Genomic DNA, 18,237 nt, shown 5'->3' on the forward strand with positions numbered 1-18,237 from the left:
GACCCCAGCACCCCCCACCCCAGTTCTCCCAGTGCCGCCGCTGGGCTGCCCCCAGTTCCCGCTGCGCGGGGGGGAAGGGGTCACACCCCTGCTTAAATTAAAAATGACTATTTAAAAAAACCCAAATGAACCCCAAAGAGCCCCGAGGGCCGGGGTGCCCCGGGAGGGTTGTGGGGGGACCCCCCTGAGCCCCCCAGTTACTATGGGGTGGGATTTGGGGGGGTAAAGGCCCACAGTGGGGCCCGGGGGGGGCCAGGTGTCTGGGAGGGGACGCAGGCGTCTGGGCTGGTTGTGGGGGGCCCCCCTGAGCCCCCCAGTTACTGTGGGGTGGGATCTGGGGGGATCAAAGCACACAGCAGGGTCCGGGGGGACCCCGGCATCTGGGGGTGGGGGACCCAGGCGTCCCGGGGGGAACCCAGGTGTCCGTTCCGGGGGGACCCCCCAATTACTGTGGGGCGGGATTTGGGGGGGGCGGGGGGGGTCTAAGCACATCGTGGGGTCTGGGGGAGACCCAGGCGTCCGGGAGCGGGGGGACGCCGGCGCGCGGGCGCTACTCGCGGGGCTCGTCGGGCGCGGGGATGCGGTGGCGGGTGGGCTCGGCCCCCCAGATCTCCCGGGCGTACTGGGCGATGGTCCGGTCGCTGGAGAACTTCCCGGCCGCCGCCACGTTCCTGATCACCATCCGCGTCCACTCCCGCGCGTTCTGGGGGGGGGCGGCGGGCTCAGGGGGGGCGGCGCACCCCCAAATATCCTCCCTGGACCCCCTGGGCCTTTGGGGACCCCCCTGGACCCCCCAATCCCCTTCTGCATCCTGCTCTCCCCTCCCAGACCCCCCCCCCGGTGCCCTCTGTGTCCCCCCACCAAGACCCCCTTGGACCCCCCCGGACCCCTTTGTTGCCCCCCCCCGTCTGTCCCCCTGGGGTTTAGGGGTCCCCCCTGTTCCCCCTCCAGGGCTTTGGAGACCCCCAGTCACCTCCCTGGAGATTTGGGGATCCTCCCCCTAGACCCCTCCACCCCCCCAGGGCTCTGGGGGGGGTCCCTTTGGGGGGGGTCCCTGGGGGGGTCCCCACCTTGTAGAGGGCGCTGACTTTCTCCTGGCACTTGACGTAAGCCTCGTAGTCCGCGAACACCTTAAACCTGGGGGGCAACACGGGTATGGGGGGGTCAGGGGAGACCCAGGCATCCGGGCCCCCCAACTACGATGGGGACCTCCAGCATCCAACCCCCCCCTAAGTCCTGGAGCCCAGGTCCTCCGTCACCCACGCAGCCCCCTCCCCACCTCCCAGGGGACCCCAGTGTCCAGGCCTCCCAGCGATGGGGACCCCGGCATCCGGGCCCCCCAACAATGGGGACCCTGGCATCCAACCCCCCCCCCCCCAAGTCCTGGAGCCCAGGTCCTCCAACACCCACGCAGCCCCCTCCCCACCTCCCAGGGGACCCAGGCACCCGGGACCCCAGTGATGGGGACCCCGGCATCTGGGCCCCCCAACAATGGGGACCCCGGCATCCGAGCCCCCCAACTGTGATGGGGACCTCCAGCATCCAACCCCCCCACCTCCAGGAGCCCAGGTCCTCCGTCACCCGGGGACCCCCCTCCCCACCTCCCAGGGGACCCAGGCACCCGGGCCCCCAGTGATGGGACCCTGGCGAGCGCCCCGGCCCCGACCTGTCGTGATTCATGAGCATGTTGACGATGTCGCGGAAGAGGTCGGGCTGGCGGGGGCTGAAGAAGCCGCTGCTGAGCTGATCCACCGCCTGCCGCAGCTCCGGCACCCGCTCGTAGTAATCGCGGGCGCAGTACCTGCACGGGCACCGTCAGCCCCGGGCGGGGGTCCCGGGGGTACGGGGCCCTGGGTGCTGTGGGGTGCTATGGGGAGCCCTGGGTGCTATGGGGTCCTATGGGGAGCCCTGGGGAGCTATAGGGAGCCCTGGGTGCTATGGGGTGCTATGGGGAGCCCTGGGTGCTATGGGGTGCCATGGGGAGCTATGGGGAGCCCTGGGTGCTATGGGGTCCTATGGGGAGCCCTGGGGAGCTATGGGGAGCCCTGGGTGCTATGGGGTGCCCTAGGGAGCTATAGGGAGCCCTGGGTGCTGTGGGGTGCCATGGGGAGCTATGGGGGGTTCTGGGTGCTGTGGGGTGCCATGGGGAGCCCTGGGTGCTGTGGGGTGCTATGGGGTGCCATGGGGAGCTATGGGGAGCCCTGGGTGCTATGGGGTCCTATGGGGAGCCCTGGGGAGCTATGGGGAGCCCTGGGTGCTATGGGGTGCCATGGGGAGCTATGGGGAGCCCTGGGTGCTATGGGGTGCTATGGGGAGCCCTGGGTGCTGTGGGGTGCCATGGGGAGCTATGGGGGGTTCTGGGTGCTGTGGGGTGCCATGGGGAGCCCTGGGTGCTGTGGGGTCCTATGGGGTGCCATGGGGAGCTATGGGGAGCCCTAGGTGCTATGGGGTGCTATGGGGAGCCCTGGGTGCTGTGGGGTGCCATGGGGAGCTATGGGGGGTTCTGGGTGCTGTGGGGTGCCATGGGGAGCCCTGGGTGCTGTGGGGTGCTATGGGGAGCCATGGGGAGCTATGGGGAGCCCTGGGTGCTGTGGGGTGCCATGGGGAGCCCTGGGTGCTGTGGGGTGCTATGGGGAGCCATGGGGAGCTATGGGGAGCCCTGGGTGCTATGGGGTGCCATGGGGAGCCCTGGGGAGCTATGGGGAGCCCTGGGTGCTATGGGGTGCTATGGGGAGCCCTGGGTGCTGTGGGGTGCCATGGGGAGCCCTGGGGAGCTATGGGGAGCCCTGGGTGCTATGGGGTGCTATGGGGAGCCCTGGGTGCTGTGGGGTGCCATGGGGAGCTATGGGGGGTTCTGGGTGCTGTGGGGTGCCATGGGGAGCCCTGGGTGCTGTGGGGTGCTATGGGGAGCCCTGGGGAGCTATGGGGAGCCCTGGGTGCTATGGGGTCCTATGGGGAGCCCTGGGGAGCTATGGGGAGCCCTGGGTGCTGTGGGGTGCTATGGGGAGCCCTGGGGAGCTATGGGGAGCCCTGGGTGCTATGGGGTGCTATGGGGAGCCCTGGGTGCTGTGGGGTGCCATGGGGAGCCCTGGGTGCTGTGGGGTGCTATGGGGAGCCCTGGGGAGCTATGGGGAGCCCTGGGTGCTATGGGGTCCTATGGGGAGCCCTGGGGAGCTATGGGGAGCCCTGGGTGCTGTGGGGTGCTATGGGGAGCCCTGGGGAGCTATGGGGAGCCCTGGGTGCTATGGGGTGCTATGGGGAGCCCTGGGTGCTGTGGGGTGCCATGGGGAGCCCTGGGTGCTGTGGGGTGCTATGGGGAGCCATGGGGAGCTATGGGGAGCCCTGGGTGCCACGGGGAGCTCTGGGGGGCCCTGGGTGCCATGGGGGTGCACCGGGGGTGCGACGGGCGCCACGGGGGTCCCAGGTCACCACGGGGGTGCCACGGGCACCGGGGGGGGGGCGCGACGGGTGCCGCGGGGGTGCAATCGGGTCCCCGGGCACCGTGGGGGTGCCGCGGGGGTCCCGGGTCACCGCGGGGGTGCGACGGGGGTTCGACGGGCGCCCGGGGCCCCGCAGGGGTGCAGCGGGGTCCCGGCCCCCCCGGGGCCCGCGGGTGCCACCCACCCCTGGCGGTCGAGGGCCTCGACGTCCTCCACGCGCATGCCGAAGATGAAGAGGTTCTCCTCGCCCGCCTCCTCCGCCATCTCCACGTTGGCCCCGTCCATGGTGCCGATGGTGAGCGCCCCGTTCAGCATGAACTTCATGTTCCCCGTGCCCGAGGCCTCCGTCCCCGCCGTCGAGATCTGCTCCGACAGGTCGGCCGCCGGGATCACTGCGGGACACGGGGGCCGCGATATCGGGGGGCCCGGGGCCAAAGCGGGGGGGTATCGGGGTGCAGGGGGGGCGTAATGGGGTGCCCAGGGCCGTACCGGGGTGGTATCGGGGTGCCCAGGGCAGTATTGGGGTGCCCAGGGCCGTACCGGGGTGGTATCGGGGTGCCCAGGGCGGTATTGGGGTGCCCAGGGCCGTACCAGGGCGATATTGGGGTGCCCAGGGCGGTATCGGGGTGCCCAGGGCCGTACCGGGGTGATATTGGGGTGCCCAGGGCAGTATTGGGGTGCCCAGGGCGGTATTGGGGTGCCCAAGGTGATACCAGGGCGATATTGGGGTGCCCAGGGCAGTATTGGGGTGCCCAGGGCGGTATTGGGGTGCCCAAGGTGATACCAGGGCGATATTGGGGTGCCCAGGGCCATACCAGGGTGATATTGGGGTGCCCAGGGCAGTATTGGGGTGCCCAGGGCTGTACCAGGGTGATATTGGGGTGCCCAGGGCAGTATTGGGGTGCCCAGGGCCATACCGGAGTGATATTGGGGTGCCCAGGGCGGTATTGGGGTGCCCAAGGTGATACCAGGGCGATATTGGGGTGCCCAGGGCGGTATTGGGGTGCCCAGGGCCATACCAGGGTGATATTGGGGTGCCCAGGGCAGTATTGGGGTGCCCAGGGCCGTACCAGGGTGATATTGGGGTGCCCAGGGCAGTATTGGGGTGCCCAGGTCCATACCAGAGTGATATTGGGGTGCCCAGGGAAATTTTGGGGTGCCGAGGGTGATAGCAGGGCAGTATTGGGGTGCCCAGGGCCATACCAGGGCAATATTGGGGTGCCCAGGGCAGTATTGGGGTGCCCAGGGCCATACCAGGGCGATATTGGGGTGCCCAAGGTGATACCAGGGCAATATTGGGGTGCCCAGGGCAGTATTGGGGTGCCCAGGGCCGTACCAGGGCGATACTGGGGTGCCCAGCCCGGCACCAGGTGGTACTGGGGTACCCAGAGTTTTGGGGTGCCCTACCCTTCTCGGCCAGGGAGACGCGGTCGTTCTCCAGGAAGAGGTTTGGGGGCGCAGGGGTGGGTTGGGGTGCTCACGGCTGGGTTCTGGGGTGCGGGGGGGGTGGGGGTGGGTTTCGGGGTTCGGGGCCCCCGCCCCGTCTCGGCCAGGGAGACGCGGTCGTTCGGGAGGAGCGAGGGGGATGCCGGGGGTTCAGGGGACGGCTTGGGGACGCAGGGGCGGGGCTGGGGGGGCTCGGGGGGGTGGGGGTGGGTTTCGGGGTTCGGGGCCCCCACCCTTCTCGGCCAGGGAGACGCGGTAGTTCTCCAGGAACAGCACCCTGAGGCGGTCGCCCACGGCCGGGTCGTGGTTGACCACGTCCCCGATGGCGGTCACCAGCTTGATGATCATCTTGGCCATGTGGTACCCGGGGGCCGCCTGCGGGCACGCCGGGGGGTGACCCGGGACCCCCGAGGGACACCCCCGCCCCCCCCGGGACCGCCCTGACCCCCCCCGGTCCCTATAGGGACCCCTCTGAGCCCCCCCCCCCCCCCCCCCCAGTTCCCATAGGGATCCCTGGGACCCCCAAGGGACCCCCCAGATCCTAGAGGGCGACCCGAGGGGCCCCCCAGCGCCACCAGGAACCCCCTGACCCCCCCCCAGTCCCTGTAGAGTCCCTGGGACCCCCTCAAGCCCCTCTAGGACCCCCCTGGTCACCCCAACTCCCATAGGGACCCCTGGGAGCCCCCCCAGATCCCCCCAGGCCCCCCGGGACCCCTCTGGGTCCCCCCACGAGCCTCCCAAGTCCCCCCCGGACCCCTTGGGACCCCTCTGGGACCCCCAAGAGCCCCCCAAGACCCTCTGATCCCCTCCAGGCCCCCCCCAGGAGACCCCAGGCCCCCTCGGACCCCTGTGAGCCCCCCAAATCCCCCCCTGGGACCCCTCTGGGACCCCCAAGAGCCCCCCAAGTCCCCCCAGGACCCTCTGGTCCCCTCCAGGCCCCCCCGCGCCCCCCCGGCCCCCCCAGCCCCTCACCTTGCCCCCGATCATGACGGTTCGGGGCACGAAGGATTTGTTGGGCTCCTTCTTGATCCCTGGGGAGGGGGGACCCGAATCAGGGGGGTCCTGGGGGGGCGGGGGCGGGGCTGGACACTGGGGACCCCGGGGTGGGGCAGACCTTGGGGTCCCCAGGGGGGGCAGGGGGGGCCTGGATGCTGGGGTCCCCGAGGGGGGGGTCAGGGGGTGCCCATCCACGGGGGTCCCTGGGTGGGGGGGTTCCCGGCTGCCGTGGTCCCTGGGTGGGGGGGTCGGGGGGTGCCCATCCGTGGGGGTCCCTGGGTGGGGGGTTTGGGGGTCCCCGGACACCTGGGTCCTTGGGTGGGGGAGGGGTCCCCAGCAGAGCTTTGGGGGGGTCCCCGGACACCTGGGTCCTTGGGTGGGGGAGGGGTCCCCAGCAGAGCTTTGGGGGGGGTCCCCGGACACCTGGGTCCCCGGGTGGGGGGTCCCCGGGTGGGGGGGGTCAGGGGGTGCCCGTCCCACGCGGGTCCCTGGGGGGGGGGGTTGGGAGTTCTCGGACGCCTGGGCCCTCGGGTAGGGGGTCCCCGGACGCCCGGGTCCCTGGGTGGGGGTTCCCGGGGGGGTCCCGGGGGGTGCCGGGGGGGTGCCGGGGGGGTCCCGCTCACGGTTGTAGAGGGTGATGACGTGGAGGCAGTTGAGCAGCTGCCGCTTGTACTCGTGGATGCGCTTGACCTGGATGTCGAAGAGGGACGCGGGGTTCACCCGCACCCCGTACTCCTTCTCCAGGAACGCCGCGAACTTCAGCTTGTTCTCCTGGGGGGGGGCAGGGGGGTGGGCACCCAGCCGGGACCCCCCCGCAGCCCCCCCGCGCGCCTGCACCGTCCCCTGTCCCCCCGCAACCCCCGCATCCTGCCCCGGACCCCCGCGAGCCCCCCCGTGTCCCTCGGGGTCCCTGCAGCACCCCCTGTCCCCCCGTGAGCCCCGCATCCCACCCCAGACCCCGTAAGTCCCCCCCGGACCCCCCAAGCCCCCCCCAGAGACCCCTTTAAGGCTCTGGGACCCCCGTAAGTCCCCCAGGGACCCCCCGTAAGTTCCCAGGGACCCTGTAAGTGCCCCAGAGACCCCCATAAGTCAACCCTTGACCCCGCAAGCCCCCCCCAGGGACCCCTATAAGTTCCCAGGAACCCCATGAGCCCCCCCGGGGTCCCCATAACCTCTCTGCGCCCCCCCCCCCACGCCCCCTCCATCCGCCCTCCAGGGACCCCATAACCCCCCAGGGACCCCCACTGCCCCCCATCACCCCCCCATACCCCACACCCCCCGATGTCCCCGCGGCCCCCCGGCCCCCCCAGCTCCCCCTCAGCCCCCCGGCCCCCCCCCGGCCCCCCCGTACCTGCTTGACCTTGGCCACGTCCCGGATGAAGCTGTCGTCATCCACGAAGTTGCGGAGCTGCTGGAGCTGGTCCAGGTCGGCCACGAACTCCTCCCCGATGCGCTGGGGGGGCAAGGGGGGACATGGGGCACCCCCCTCACCACACCCCCCCATGGCACCCTACAGCGCCCCAGGGACCCCCCCAGCACCCCAGGGACCCCCACTGCACCCCACTGGCACCCTAATAGCATCCCGTGGACCCCCAAGGCACCCCCAGAGCACCCCATGGACCCCCAGAGCACCTCTCTGACCCCCCCAGCACCCCCAGAGAACCTCAGGGACCCCCACAGCACCCTAGGGACCCCCTCTAGCCCCCCCAGGATTCCCACATGGCACCCCAGGGATCCCGCTATAGCACCCCAGGGGACCCTCAGGGACCCCCCCAGCACCCTAGGGACGCCCATAGCGCCCCAGGGGACCCCCTCAGGGACCCCCCTAGCCCCCAGACCCCCCCCAGCCCCCGAGGGGACCCTCAGAGGACCCTCCAGGACCCCTCTAGCCCCCCAGGGACCCCCCATATGCCCTAGGGCCACCCCAGGGATAGCACCCCAGGGACCACAGGGACCCCTATAGCTCCCTAGGGCCCCCCCATATCTCCCAGGGCACCCCCAAAGCACCCCTGAGGACCTTCAGGGACCCCCCAGCATCCTCCAGGGACCCTCAAGGACCCCCCTAGCCCCCCAGGGAACCCCCATGCCCCCCCAGGGACCCCCCTACAGCACTCTAGGGACCCCCATACCCCCCGGGACCCCCATATCGCCCCCAGCGCCCCCCAGCCCCCGTCCCCACCTGGGCGATGACCTCGGCCAGCCCCGGGTTGCAGAGCAGCAGCCAGCGCCGGGGCGTGATCCCGTTGGTTTTGTTCTGGAACTTGTGGGGCTCCAGCTCGTAGAAATCCTTGAACCTGCCCGGGGGACGCGGCCGTCGGGGGGGCGACCCACGGGGACCCACGGCCACCCACCGCCACGGGGGGGGAACCCACGGTGAAACACAGGGACGGGGACCCACGGCCATGGGGACCCACGGGGACAGGGACCCCCGGGGATGGGGACGGGGACCCACGGGGACGGGGACCCACAGGGACGGGGACCCACGGGCACCCATGGGGACCCACAGCAATAGGGACCCACGGCCATGGGGACCCATGGGGACAGGGACCCCCGGGGATGGGGACGGGGACCCACGGGGATGGGGACCCACAGGGACGGGGACCCACGGGCACCCATGGGGACCCACAGCAATAGGCACCCACGGGGATGGGGACCCACGGGGACAGGGACCCCCGGGGATGGGGACGGGGACCCATGGCCACGGGGACCCATGGCAACAGGGACGGGGACCCATGGGGACCCATGGCAATAGGGACCCACGGCCATGGGGACTCATGGCAATGGATGGGGACCCATGGGGATGGGGACCCCCGGGGATGGGGACAGGGACCCATGGGCACGGGCACCCACGGGGACCCACGGCAATAGGGACCCACGGCCATGGGGACCCACGGGGACAGGGACCCCCGGGGATGGGGACCCACGGCCATGGGGACTCATGGCAACAGATGGGGACCCATGGGGATGGGGACCCACGGCCACGGGGACCCACGGCAACAGGGACGGGGACCCATGGCAAGAGGGACCCACAGCGATGGGGACGCGGACCCACGGGGACGGTGACCCACGGCCACGGGGACCCACGGCAACGGGGGGGGGGACGCACAGCGACGGGGACGGGGACAGAGACAGGACAGGGACGGGGACAGGGACGAGGACGGGGGCGGGACAAGGACGGGGACGAGGGACGGGGCTGGGACGGCAGCGGGAGAAGGCGGCGGCGGCGGGGACGGGCGGCGGGAGGGAGGCGGGGGCCCTACACGCTGTTCTTGAGGATGTCGGAGTGGATGCGGGCGACGCCGTTGACGGCGTGGGAGCCCACGATGCAGAGGTGCGCCATGTTGATGCGCTTGACGGCGCCTTCCTCCACCAGCGACATCCGCCGCAGCCGCTCGTGGTCCCCGGGGAAGTGGGCGTAGACCCGCTGCGGGGAGCCAGGCGTCGGGGGGAGCCAGGCGTCGGGGGCCCATCCGCCCCCCATGGCCCCCCATGGCCTCCGGGGGGGCCCATCCGCCCCCCATCGCCCCCCATCGCCCCCCCTCCAAGGACCCGTCTGCCCCCCGAGGATGCAGGCGTGCGGGGGGGACCCAGGCGTCCGCCCCCCATCCGCCCCCCAAGGAACCCGGGCGTCCGGGCCCCCTCTGCCCCCCAAGTGCCCCCCAAGGACCCAGGTATCCGGGTGCCCCCCAAGCACCCCCAAGGAACCCGGGCGTCCAGACCCCATCTGCCCCCCAAGTGGCCCCCAAAGACACAGGTATCTGGGTGCCCCCCAAGCACCCCCAAGGAACCCGGGTGTCTGGGCCCCCTCTGCCCCCCAAGTGCCCCCCAAGGACCCAGGTATCCGGGTGCCCCCCAAGCACCCCCCAAGGAACCCAGGCATCCAGACCCCCTCTGCCCCCCAAGTGCCCCCCAAGGACCCAGGTATCCGGGTGCCCCCCAAGCACCCCCCAAGGAACCCGGGCGTCCGGGCCCCCTCTGCCCCCCACCCGTGGGGCGGACGCACGTCGAGGAAGCGCTGGTTGATCTCGTAGATGATCTGGAGGTGCCGGGGCAGCAGCGCCTCGAGCAGGTGCAGGGGCCATCGCTCCAGCGCCTCGGGCAGCACCGTGTGGTTGGTGTACGCGCACGTCCGCACCGTCACCTCCCACGCCTGGGGGGACGCCGCACTTGGGGGGCCGCCCCACGGCGACCCGGGCCCGTAGCGCCCCAGCCTGGGGACCCCCCCCCGTCCCGGGGGAAGCCGGGGTCTGGGGAGCCCCGTCCCCGCAGCGCCCCCACCCTAGGGGACCCCCCGCCCTATAGCGCCCCGCATCTGGGGGTCCCCCTGCCCCACAGCACCCCACCCCTGGGGGAACACAGACCCCTGGTGACCCCTGCCCATGGGGTGCCCCCCCGTGTCCCCCCCGCCGTGTCCCACCTTGTCCCAGCTGAGCTGCTCCTCGTCCACCAGGATCCGCATCAGCTCGGGGATGGCCAGGGAGGGGTGGGTGTCATTGAGCTGGATGGCCACCTGTGGGGGGACACCGCTCGGGGACACCGCTCGGGGACACGGCACGGGGACACGGCACGGGGACAGCTCTTGGGGACACGGCACGGCGTGGGGACATGGCACAGGATGGGGACGTGGCATGGGGACACTGCTCAGGGACACGGCACAGGATGGGACACAGCATGGGGACACTGCTCGGGGACACAGCACGGGGACATGGCATGGGGACAGCTCTTGGGGACACGGCACGGCGTGGGGACGTGGCACAGGATGGGGACGTGGCATGGGGACACTGCTCAGGGACACGGCACAGGATGGGACACAGCATGGGGACACTGCTCGGGGACACAGCACGGGGACACGGCATGGGGACAGCTCTTGGGGACACGGCACGGCGTGGGGATGTGGCACAGGACGGGGACACGGCACGGGGACAGCTCTTGGGGACACGGCATGGCGTGGGGACGTGGCACAGGATGGGGACGTGGCATGGGGACACTGCTCAGGGACACGGCACAGGATGGGACACAGCATGGGGACACCGCTCGGGGACATGGCACGGGGACACGGCATGGGGACAGCTCCTGGGGACACGACACGGCGTGGGGACGTGGCACAGGATGGGGACACAGCACGGGGACAGCTCTTGGGGACACGGCACGGCATGGGGACATGGCACAGGATGGGGACACGGCATGGGGACACCACGTGGGGACACGGCACAGCATGGGGACATGGGATGGGGACGCTGCTTGGGGACGTGACACAGGATGGGGACACGGCACGGGGACACCACTTGAGGACACGGCGTGGCACGGGGACAGTGCCTGGGGACACGGCACGGCACGGGGACACGGCACAAGGACACGGCTTGGCACAGAGACATGGCATGGGGACACGGGATGGGGACACAGCACGGGGAGGTGGCACGGGATGGGGACACAGCACAACACAGGGACACGGGACGGGGACAGCGCCACCGCCGTGTGCCCACCTTGTCGGGGAAGGCGTCGAAGGCGGTGGCACGGGGACGGGGGGACACGGGGGGACACGGGGGGACGGGGCTGTCACCTTGTCGGGGAAGGTGTCGAAGGCGGTGCGCACGGGGACGGGGGGACACGGGGGGACACGGGGGGACGGGGCTGTCACCTTGTCGGGGAAGGTGTCGAAGGCGGTGGCACGGGGACGGGGGGACACGGGGGGACACGGGGGGACGGGGCTGTCACCTTGTCGGGGAAGGTGTCGAAGGCGGTGCGCACGGGGTCGCGGCTGCCGAACTTGGCGGACTTGAAGCGGCGGATGATGTCGTGCAGCGTGGCCGCCACCACGAAGTACTCCTGCTTCAGGCGCAGCTCCTTCCCCTCGAAGAACTGCGGGGCCCGCCCAGCGTCACTGCGGGACCCCCACCCCCGGGGACACGGGGACCCCGGACCCGCGGCTATGGGACCCCCGTCCTCGGCCCCACAGGGACACGGGGACCCCGGACCCGCGGCTATGGGACCCCCGTCCTCGGCCCCACAGGGACACGGGGACCCCAGCCCCACAGCTATGGGACCCCCGTCGACACGGGGACCCCAGCCCCACAGCTATGGGACCCCCGTCCTCGGCCCCACAGGGACACGGGGACCCCGGACCCGCGGCTATGGGACCCCCGTCCTCGGCCCCACAGGGACACGGGGACCCCAGCCCCACAGCTATGGGACCCCCGTCCTCGGCCCCACAGGGACACGGGGACCCCGGACCCGCGGCTATGGGACCCCCGTCCTCAGCCCCACAGGGACACGGGGACCCCAGCCCCACAGCTATGGGACCCCCGTCCTCGGCCCCACAGGGACACGGGGACCCCGGACCCGCGGCTATGGGACCCCCGTCCTCAGCCCCACAGGGACACGGGGACCCCAGCCCCACAGCTATGGGACCCCCGTCCTCGGCCCCACAGGGACACGGGGACCCCGGACCCGCAGCTATGGGACCCCCGTCCTCAGCCCCACAGGGACACAGGACCTCAGCCCCACGGTAACACAGGGACCCCAGCCCCACGGTGACACCAGACCCCCAACCCACGGTGACACCGCGACGCCAGCCCCACGGCCACGGGACCCCTAGGGCACCCAGGGACCCCCACCCTCAGCCCCGCGGTGACACGGAGACCCCCATGTCCCAGCACCCCCCAGCACCCCCAGCCCCCCGGGGCCCAGGCACCCCCTGCCCCCCAGCACCCCCAGCCCCCCGGGGGTCCCCGCGCCCTCACGTTGTCGTTGGGGTACAGGACGCGGGAGATGTTCTCCGCCAGGTTTCGGTCCAGCACGGCCTGGATGTACCCCCCGACATTGACTGGGGAGACAGGGGGGGTCAGGGGGGGCCCTGCAGGGGGGCCCGGGGGGGTCTGGGGGGCGGGGGGGGCCCAAGGAGGGGTTTAGGGGGGACCCCAGGAGGGGTTTAGGGGTGCATCATTACCCTAGGGGGGTGTCTGGGGGTGCCGGGGGGCCCTGGGGCATTGCTTGGGGTCTGGGGGGGGGCCATTGGGGGTGTACAGGGGGGCATGGGGAGGTATTGGGGGTCTGGGGGGTGTTTGGGGGTGCAGAGGAACCCTATGGGTGTATTCGGGGGTCCCGGGGGTGTTTTGGGGATGCAGGGGGGTACGTGGGGTGCTGCAGCCCCGGGGGTGAATCTGGGGTCCCAGGGGGAGTATTTGGGGGTGCGGGAGGTCCTGGGGGGCGTTTGGGGGGTGTTTGGGGGGTGCAGGGGGGGGTTGGGGGGTCTTTGTTTGGGGGGTGTTTGGGGCGTGCAGGGGGGTTTTGGGGGGTCTTTGGGGGGTGCACGGAGGGCAGGGGGGTGGTTGGGGGTGGTTGGGGGGTGCGTGGGGGGCAGGGGGTGGTTGGGGGGCGCAGGGGGCGTCTGGGGGTGCTCACAGTCCTTGAGGTTGAACTCGTTGGGGGCGCGGGCGGACCAGAGCCGCATGGTGTTCACCGTGTTGTTGCGGTACCCGGGCACGGGCGTGTCGTACGGCAGCGCCAGCACCACCTGCGGCACGCGGCAGGGCCTCGCACGCGCGTGTGCCAGCCCCTGCGGCCCCCCCGCCCCGCCCCCGCCCCGGGCCGGCGGCCCACGCCCACCCCTCGCGCGCCCCATCCCCACGCGGCGTGAGCGTGCGAGGGCAGCCTCGCACCAGCACCCGGTGCCCTCGCGCGCCCTCGCACGCCCGCCCCGCGCCCTCGCGCGCCCTCGCACGCTCCCTCCATCCCCAGGCCAGCGTGCACGCGCAAGAGCAGCCTTGCATCAGCACCCTCGCGCACCCTGGCACGCCCTGGCACGCCCCGGCACGCCTCCCTGCGCCCTCGCACGCCCTTGCACACCCTCGCGTGCCCTCCCTGCGCCCTTGCACACCCCGGGCACACCTCCCCGTGCCCTCGCACGCCCTCGCACGCCCTTGCACGCCCTCCCTGCGCCCTCGCACGCCCTCGCACACCCTTGCACGCCCTCCCTGCACCCTCGCACACCCTTGCACGCCCTCCCTGCGCCCTTGCACACCCGGGCACACCTCCCCGTGCCCTCGCACGCCCTCGCACGCCCTTGCACGCCCTCCCTGCACCCTCGCACACCCTTGCACGCCTCCCTGCGCCCTGGCACGCCCTGGCACGCCCACCTGGGTGTCGAGCCACTTGGCGCCGTGGGGGCCGTGCTCGACGCGCCCGTAGAAGTGGACGGGGATGGTGTACTCGGCCGCGCCTTCTCCCAGGGGTTGCCGTAGCGCAGCCAGTCGTCCGCCTCCTCCACCTGGGGGGGGCACGGCTGGGACCCCCCCCTCCCCGCACCCCCAACCCCCCCCAGGGCCCCCCCAGGGACCCCTGCACCCCTGTGCCCCTTCATCTGCTCCCCAGGACCCCCGGGACCCCCCAGGGCTCCCTCAGGACCCCCGCCCTATTCACCTCACCCCCCCAAGATGCTCAGGACCCCCCTCCAGGACCCCCAAAGCCCTCATCTGCTCCCCAAGACCCCCTGGGACCCTCCTGGACCCCCCCAGACCTCCCCCAGGACCCTTATACCCCCTCGTCTTCTCCCCGAGGCCCCTCAGGACCCCCCCCGGGACCCCCTGCCCTACTCACCTTCCTGCCAGGACTCTCAGGACCCCCCCCAGGGCCCCCTCAGGACCCCCCCAGAAGCCCCCCCAGGACCCCTCTACCCTCAGCTTCTCCCCAAGACCCCCCCCCCCATCATCTGTTCCCTGCCCCCCCCCAGGACACCTCTCCCCCCTCACCTGCCCCCCAGGACCCCCCAGAACCTCCCCAGGGCCCCCCAGGCCCCCCCTACCCCATTCGCCTCCCTCCCGAGACGTTCGGCCCCCCCAGCCCCCCGTCACCTGCCAGCCCCCCGAGATCTTCTGGTTGAAGATGCCGAACTCGTAGCGGATGCCGTAGCCGTAGGCGGCCAGACCCAGCGTGGCCATCGAGTCCAGGAAGCAGGCTGGGGACCGGGGCGTCAGCGGGGGGGGACGTCGGGGACACCCCAGGGACCGGGGCATCACGGGGGACCGGGGGGACAACGGGCACCAGGGGACAACGTGGGACCAGGGGCACCCCCGGGACACCAGGAGCATCACAGGGACATCCCGGGGACAACGGGGACCGGGGACACCCCGGGGACCGGGGGGACCAGGAGCGTCACGGGGACCGGGGACATTGTGGGGACAACGGGGGACCATGGGGACAATGGGGACCAGAGACACCCCAGGGACCGGGGGGACCAGGAGCATCACGGGGACCGGGGACATCCTGGGGACATTGTGGGGACACAACGGGGACCACAGGGACAACGGAGACCAGAAGCATCACGGGGACCAGGGACATCCTGGGGACATTGTGGGGACAACGGGGACCACGGGGACAATGGGAACCAGAGACACCCCAGGGACCGGGGGGACCAGGAGCGTCACCGGGGACATTGTGGGGACATTGTGGGGACAACGGGGACCAGGGACGCCCCAGGGACTGTGGGGACCATGGGGACATCCCTGGGGACACAGAGGGACCAGGGACCACGCTGGGGACACGGGGACCCTGGGGGACTTGGGGGTGGTCGGAGGCGGAGGAAGGGGGGTCTTGGGCAGGAGGGGGAACGTTGGGGACACCGGGGTGACAAGGGGGGGGACCTGGGGACCCCAGGAGACCCCAGGCAGAGCTGGGGGGGCTGCACGAGCACTCAGGACCCCCCTAGCTCCCCCAGGCTCCCTCCCAGCACCCCGGGGACCCCCCAGCAACTCCGGGCCCCCGCCGGGCCCCCCTCCCAGCAGCCCAGGCCCCCCCGCCCCCCGCCGGGGCCCCCCCACCTGCCAGGCGCACCAGGCCCCCGTTGCCCAGCCCCGCGTCCTCCTCGATCTCCTGCAGCTCCTCCATGTCCAGCCCCAGCTGGGGGGGGGGGGGGGTCAGGGGGCCCCCAAAATCCCCCCCCCCCGGAGCAGGACACCCCCCGCCCCCGGGTCTGTCCTGCTGCTGCCCCCAGCCCCCCCCCAGGCTGCTGCCCCCACGTCCCCCTGCCTGTCCCCCCTGCTTGTCCCTCTCCTTGTCCCCTCCGTGTCCCCCCACGCCACCCCCAACGTCCCTCTCCGTGTCCCCCTGCTTGTCCCCTCGTCCCCCTGCTCGTCCCCCCCGTGTCCCCCTCCGTGTCCGCCCCATGTCCCCATGCCCATATCCCCCCATATCCCCCTGCTTGTCCCCCTCCGTGTCCCCCCCATGTCCCCATGCTCATCCCCCCACATCCCCCCACTTGTCCCCTCCATGTCCCCATGCCCATCCCCCCACATCCCCCCACTTGTCCCCTCCATGTCCCCATGCCCATCCCCCCACATCCCCCCACTTGTCCCCTCCATGTCCCCCCCATGTCCCCCTCTGTGTCCCCCTGCTTGTCCCCTTACTCATCCCCCCCTGTGTCCCCCTCCGCCTCTCCCGTTTCCCCCTGCTCGTCCCCCTCTGTGGTCCCCCGCCATGTCCCCCCCGTGTCCCCGCCGTGTCCCCGCCGTGTCCCCGCCGTGTCCCCCCCATTGTCCCCCCCCGTGCCCCCCCCGTACCTGGTACAGGGCCTCGTCGCAGGGCGCTCTGCAGCCCCAGGTTGACCATGGTGTTCTGCAGCGTCCGCCCCATGTAGAACTCCAGCGAGAGGGGTAATAGATGCGCTGGGGGGGCCGGCGGGGGTCAGCGGGGGCCACAGTCCCCCCCCCCGCACACGGGGACCCCCCCGGACCCCCCCGGACCCCGCCGCCCCCCCGCCGCTATCCGGTGTCGGGATTAAATGGCAGCGGGTCAGCGCCAAAGGTCAGGTTAAATTTAACTGTGCTGGGGGGGGGGGGGGGTGGGCGGACCCTCCTGTGACCCCCCCAAACCTGCACCCCCTGAGCTGCACCCCCCAAACCTGCACCCCCCTTGTGACCCCCCCAAACCTGCACCCCCTGAGCTGCACCCCCTGAGCTGCACCCCCAAACCTGCACCCCCTGTCTGCACCCCCCCAGACCCTGCACCCCCTTGTGACCCCCCCAATCCTGCACCCCCTGAGCTGCACCCCCCTGACTGCACCCCCCCCAGACCCTGCACCCCCCGGACCCTCCTGTGACCCCCCCAAACCTGCACCCGCCGAGACCCTGCACCCCCCCGACCCACATCCCCCCAAACCTGCACCCCTCAAACCTGCACCCCCCCGGACCCTCCTGTGACCCCCCAAACCTGCAGCCCCTGAGCTGCACCCCTGACTCCCCCAGCCCCCCCTCCCCTCGCCCCCCGTGTCCCAGGACCCCCCAGAGCCGGGCTCTGTCTCGGGGACCCGTGACGCCCCAGTGTCCCCAGTGTCCCCAGTGTCCCCAGCTGCCCCCGGTGACCCCGGGGCCTCGCCGACCCCCCAATGTCCTTGGAGCCCCCAGCCCCCCTGATGCTGCCAGGCCCCCCCGCTGTCCCCAGGCCCCCCCCGCTGTCCCTAGGCTCCCCAATGTCCCCGGTGTCCCCAGTCCCCCCAAAGCCCCCAGACCCCCCCATGCCCCCCCTCCCCCCGGGTGTCTCTTGCAGTGGCACCGCTGGGGTGCGCAGCCGGCAGCCCCGGCCCCCCCCGGCCCCCCCCACCTCGGGGCCCTGCTCGTAGCGGCACGGCTGGGTGCGGAACCATCACCCCCCCAGGCCCCCCCCCCCCCCCCGGGGCCCTGCTCGTAGCGGCCACGGCCGGGTGCGGCAGCCGGCAGCCCCCGGGACCCCCCCATGCCCCCCCCGGGGTCCCTCTTGCAACGGCACCGCTGGGCGCGCGGCGGCAGCCCCGGGCCCCCCCGGGCCCCCCCACCTTGGGGTCCTTCTCGTAGTAGTACTGCTGCGTGCGCAGCCACCGCCCCACCAGGTGGGTCGCGCACGGTGTGGGCCAGCGCCTGGTAGTAGTCGCGGGTGGTGGCCACGTTGCGGTCCTTGACCAGGGTGAAGTGCAGGTGCCGGTTGAAGTTGCGCTTCAGCTCGGACACGTTCTCGGCCCCCGCCAGCCCCCGCACGCTGATCTGCCGCCGCCGCTCCCTGGTCGCTCAGGGGTCGCGACATGGCGCCGGGGGGGGGGGGGGGGGGTCGGGGCTGAGGCTCCGGGCTGGGGGGGGGGGGCTGGGGGCGGTGGGCTCCGGGGGGCAGCGGGCGGGGGGCTCCGGGGGGCTCCGAGGGCAGCGGATGGGGGGCTCCGGGCTGGAGGCGGCGGCGGCGGCGCCCGGCGGCTATGAGCGCCCGGCTCGTTCATTATTCATGAGTGGGCGGCGCTTGCGACGAGACCCCGCCCCCACCCATCGCTGCGCGCCCCTCCGGGACGGCCGCTTCCTTCGTTATTCATGAGTGGGCGGCGCTTCCGACGAGACACTCC

General features: G+C 72.2%; 1 protein-coding gene across 1 annotated transcript; it reads right to left on the reverse strand.

Moving 5' to 3' along the window:
- LOC142403679 (glycogen phosphorylase, muscle form-like) lies at positions 1-17,930 on the reverse strand. Its single transcript, XM_075489883.1, is given in 25 exon segments — positions 1-703; positions 1,071-1,137; positions 1,667-1,801; positions 3,625-3,832; positions 5,120-5,261; positions 5,859-5,917; positions 6,506-6,653; positions 7,234-7,335; positions 8,062-8,176; positions 9,143-9,306; positions 9,886-10,032; positions 10,300-10,392; positions 11,598-11,741; positions 12,623-12,705; positions 13,284-13,395; positions 14,018-14,091; positions 14,094-14,148; positions 14,732-14,835; positions 15,698-15,776; positions 16,436-16,456; positions 16,458-16,526; positions 16,529-16,540; positions 17,686-17,742; positions 17,744-17,905; positions 17,907-17,930. Coding segments are annotated over 25 exon segments (2,529 nt in total). The 3' UTR covers positions 1-550.
- Positions 17,931-18,237: the final 307 nt, after the last annotated feature.

This window comes from Mycteria americana, unplaced genomic scaffold (genome assembly GCF_035582795.1).
Source record: "Mycteria americana isolate JAX WOST 10 ecotype Jacksonville Zoo and Gardens unplaced genomic scaffold, USCA_MyAme_1.0 Scaffold_41, whole genome shotgun sequence".
In the NCBI taxonomy this organism is placed as follows: Eukaryota; Metazoa; Chordata; class Aves; order Ciconiiformes; family Ciconiidae; genus Mycteria; species Mycteria americana.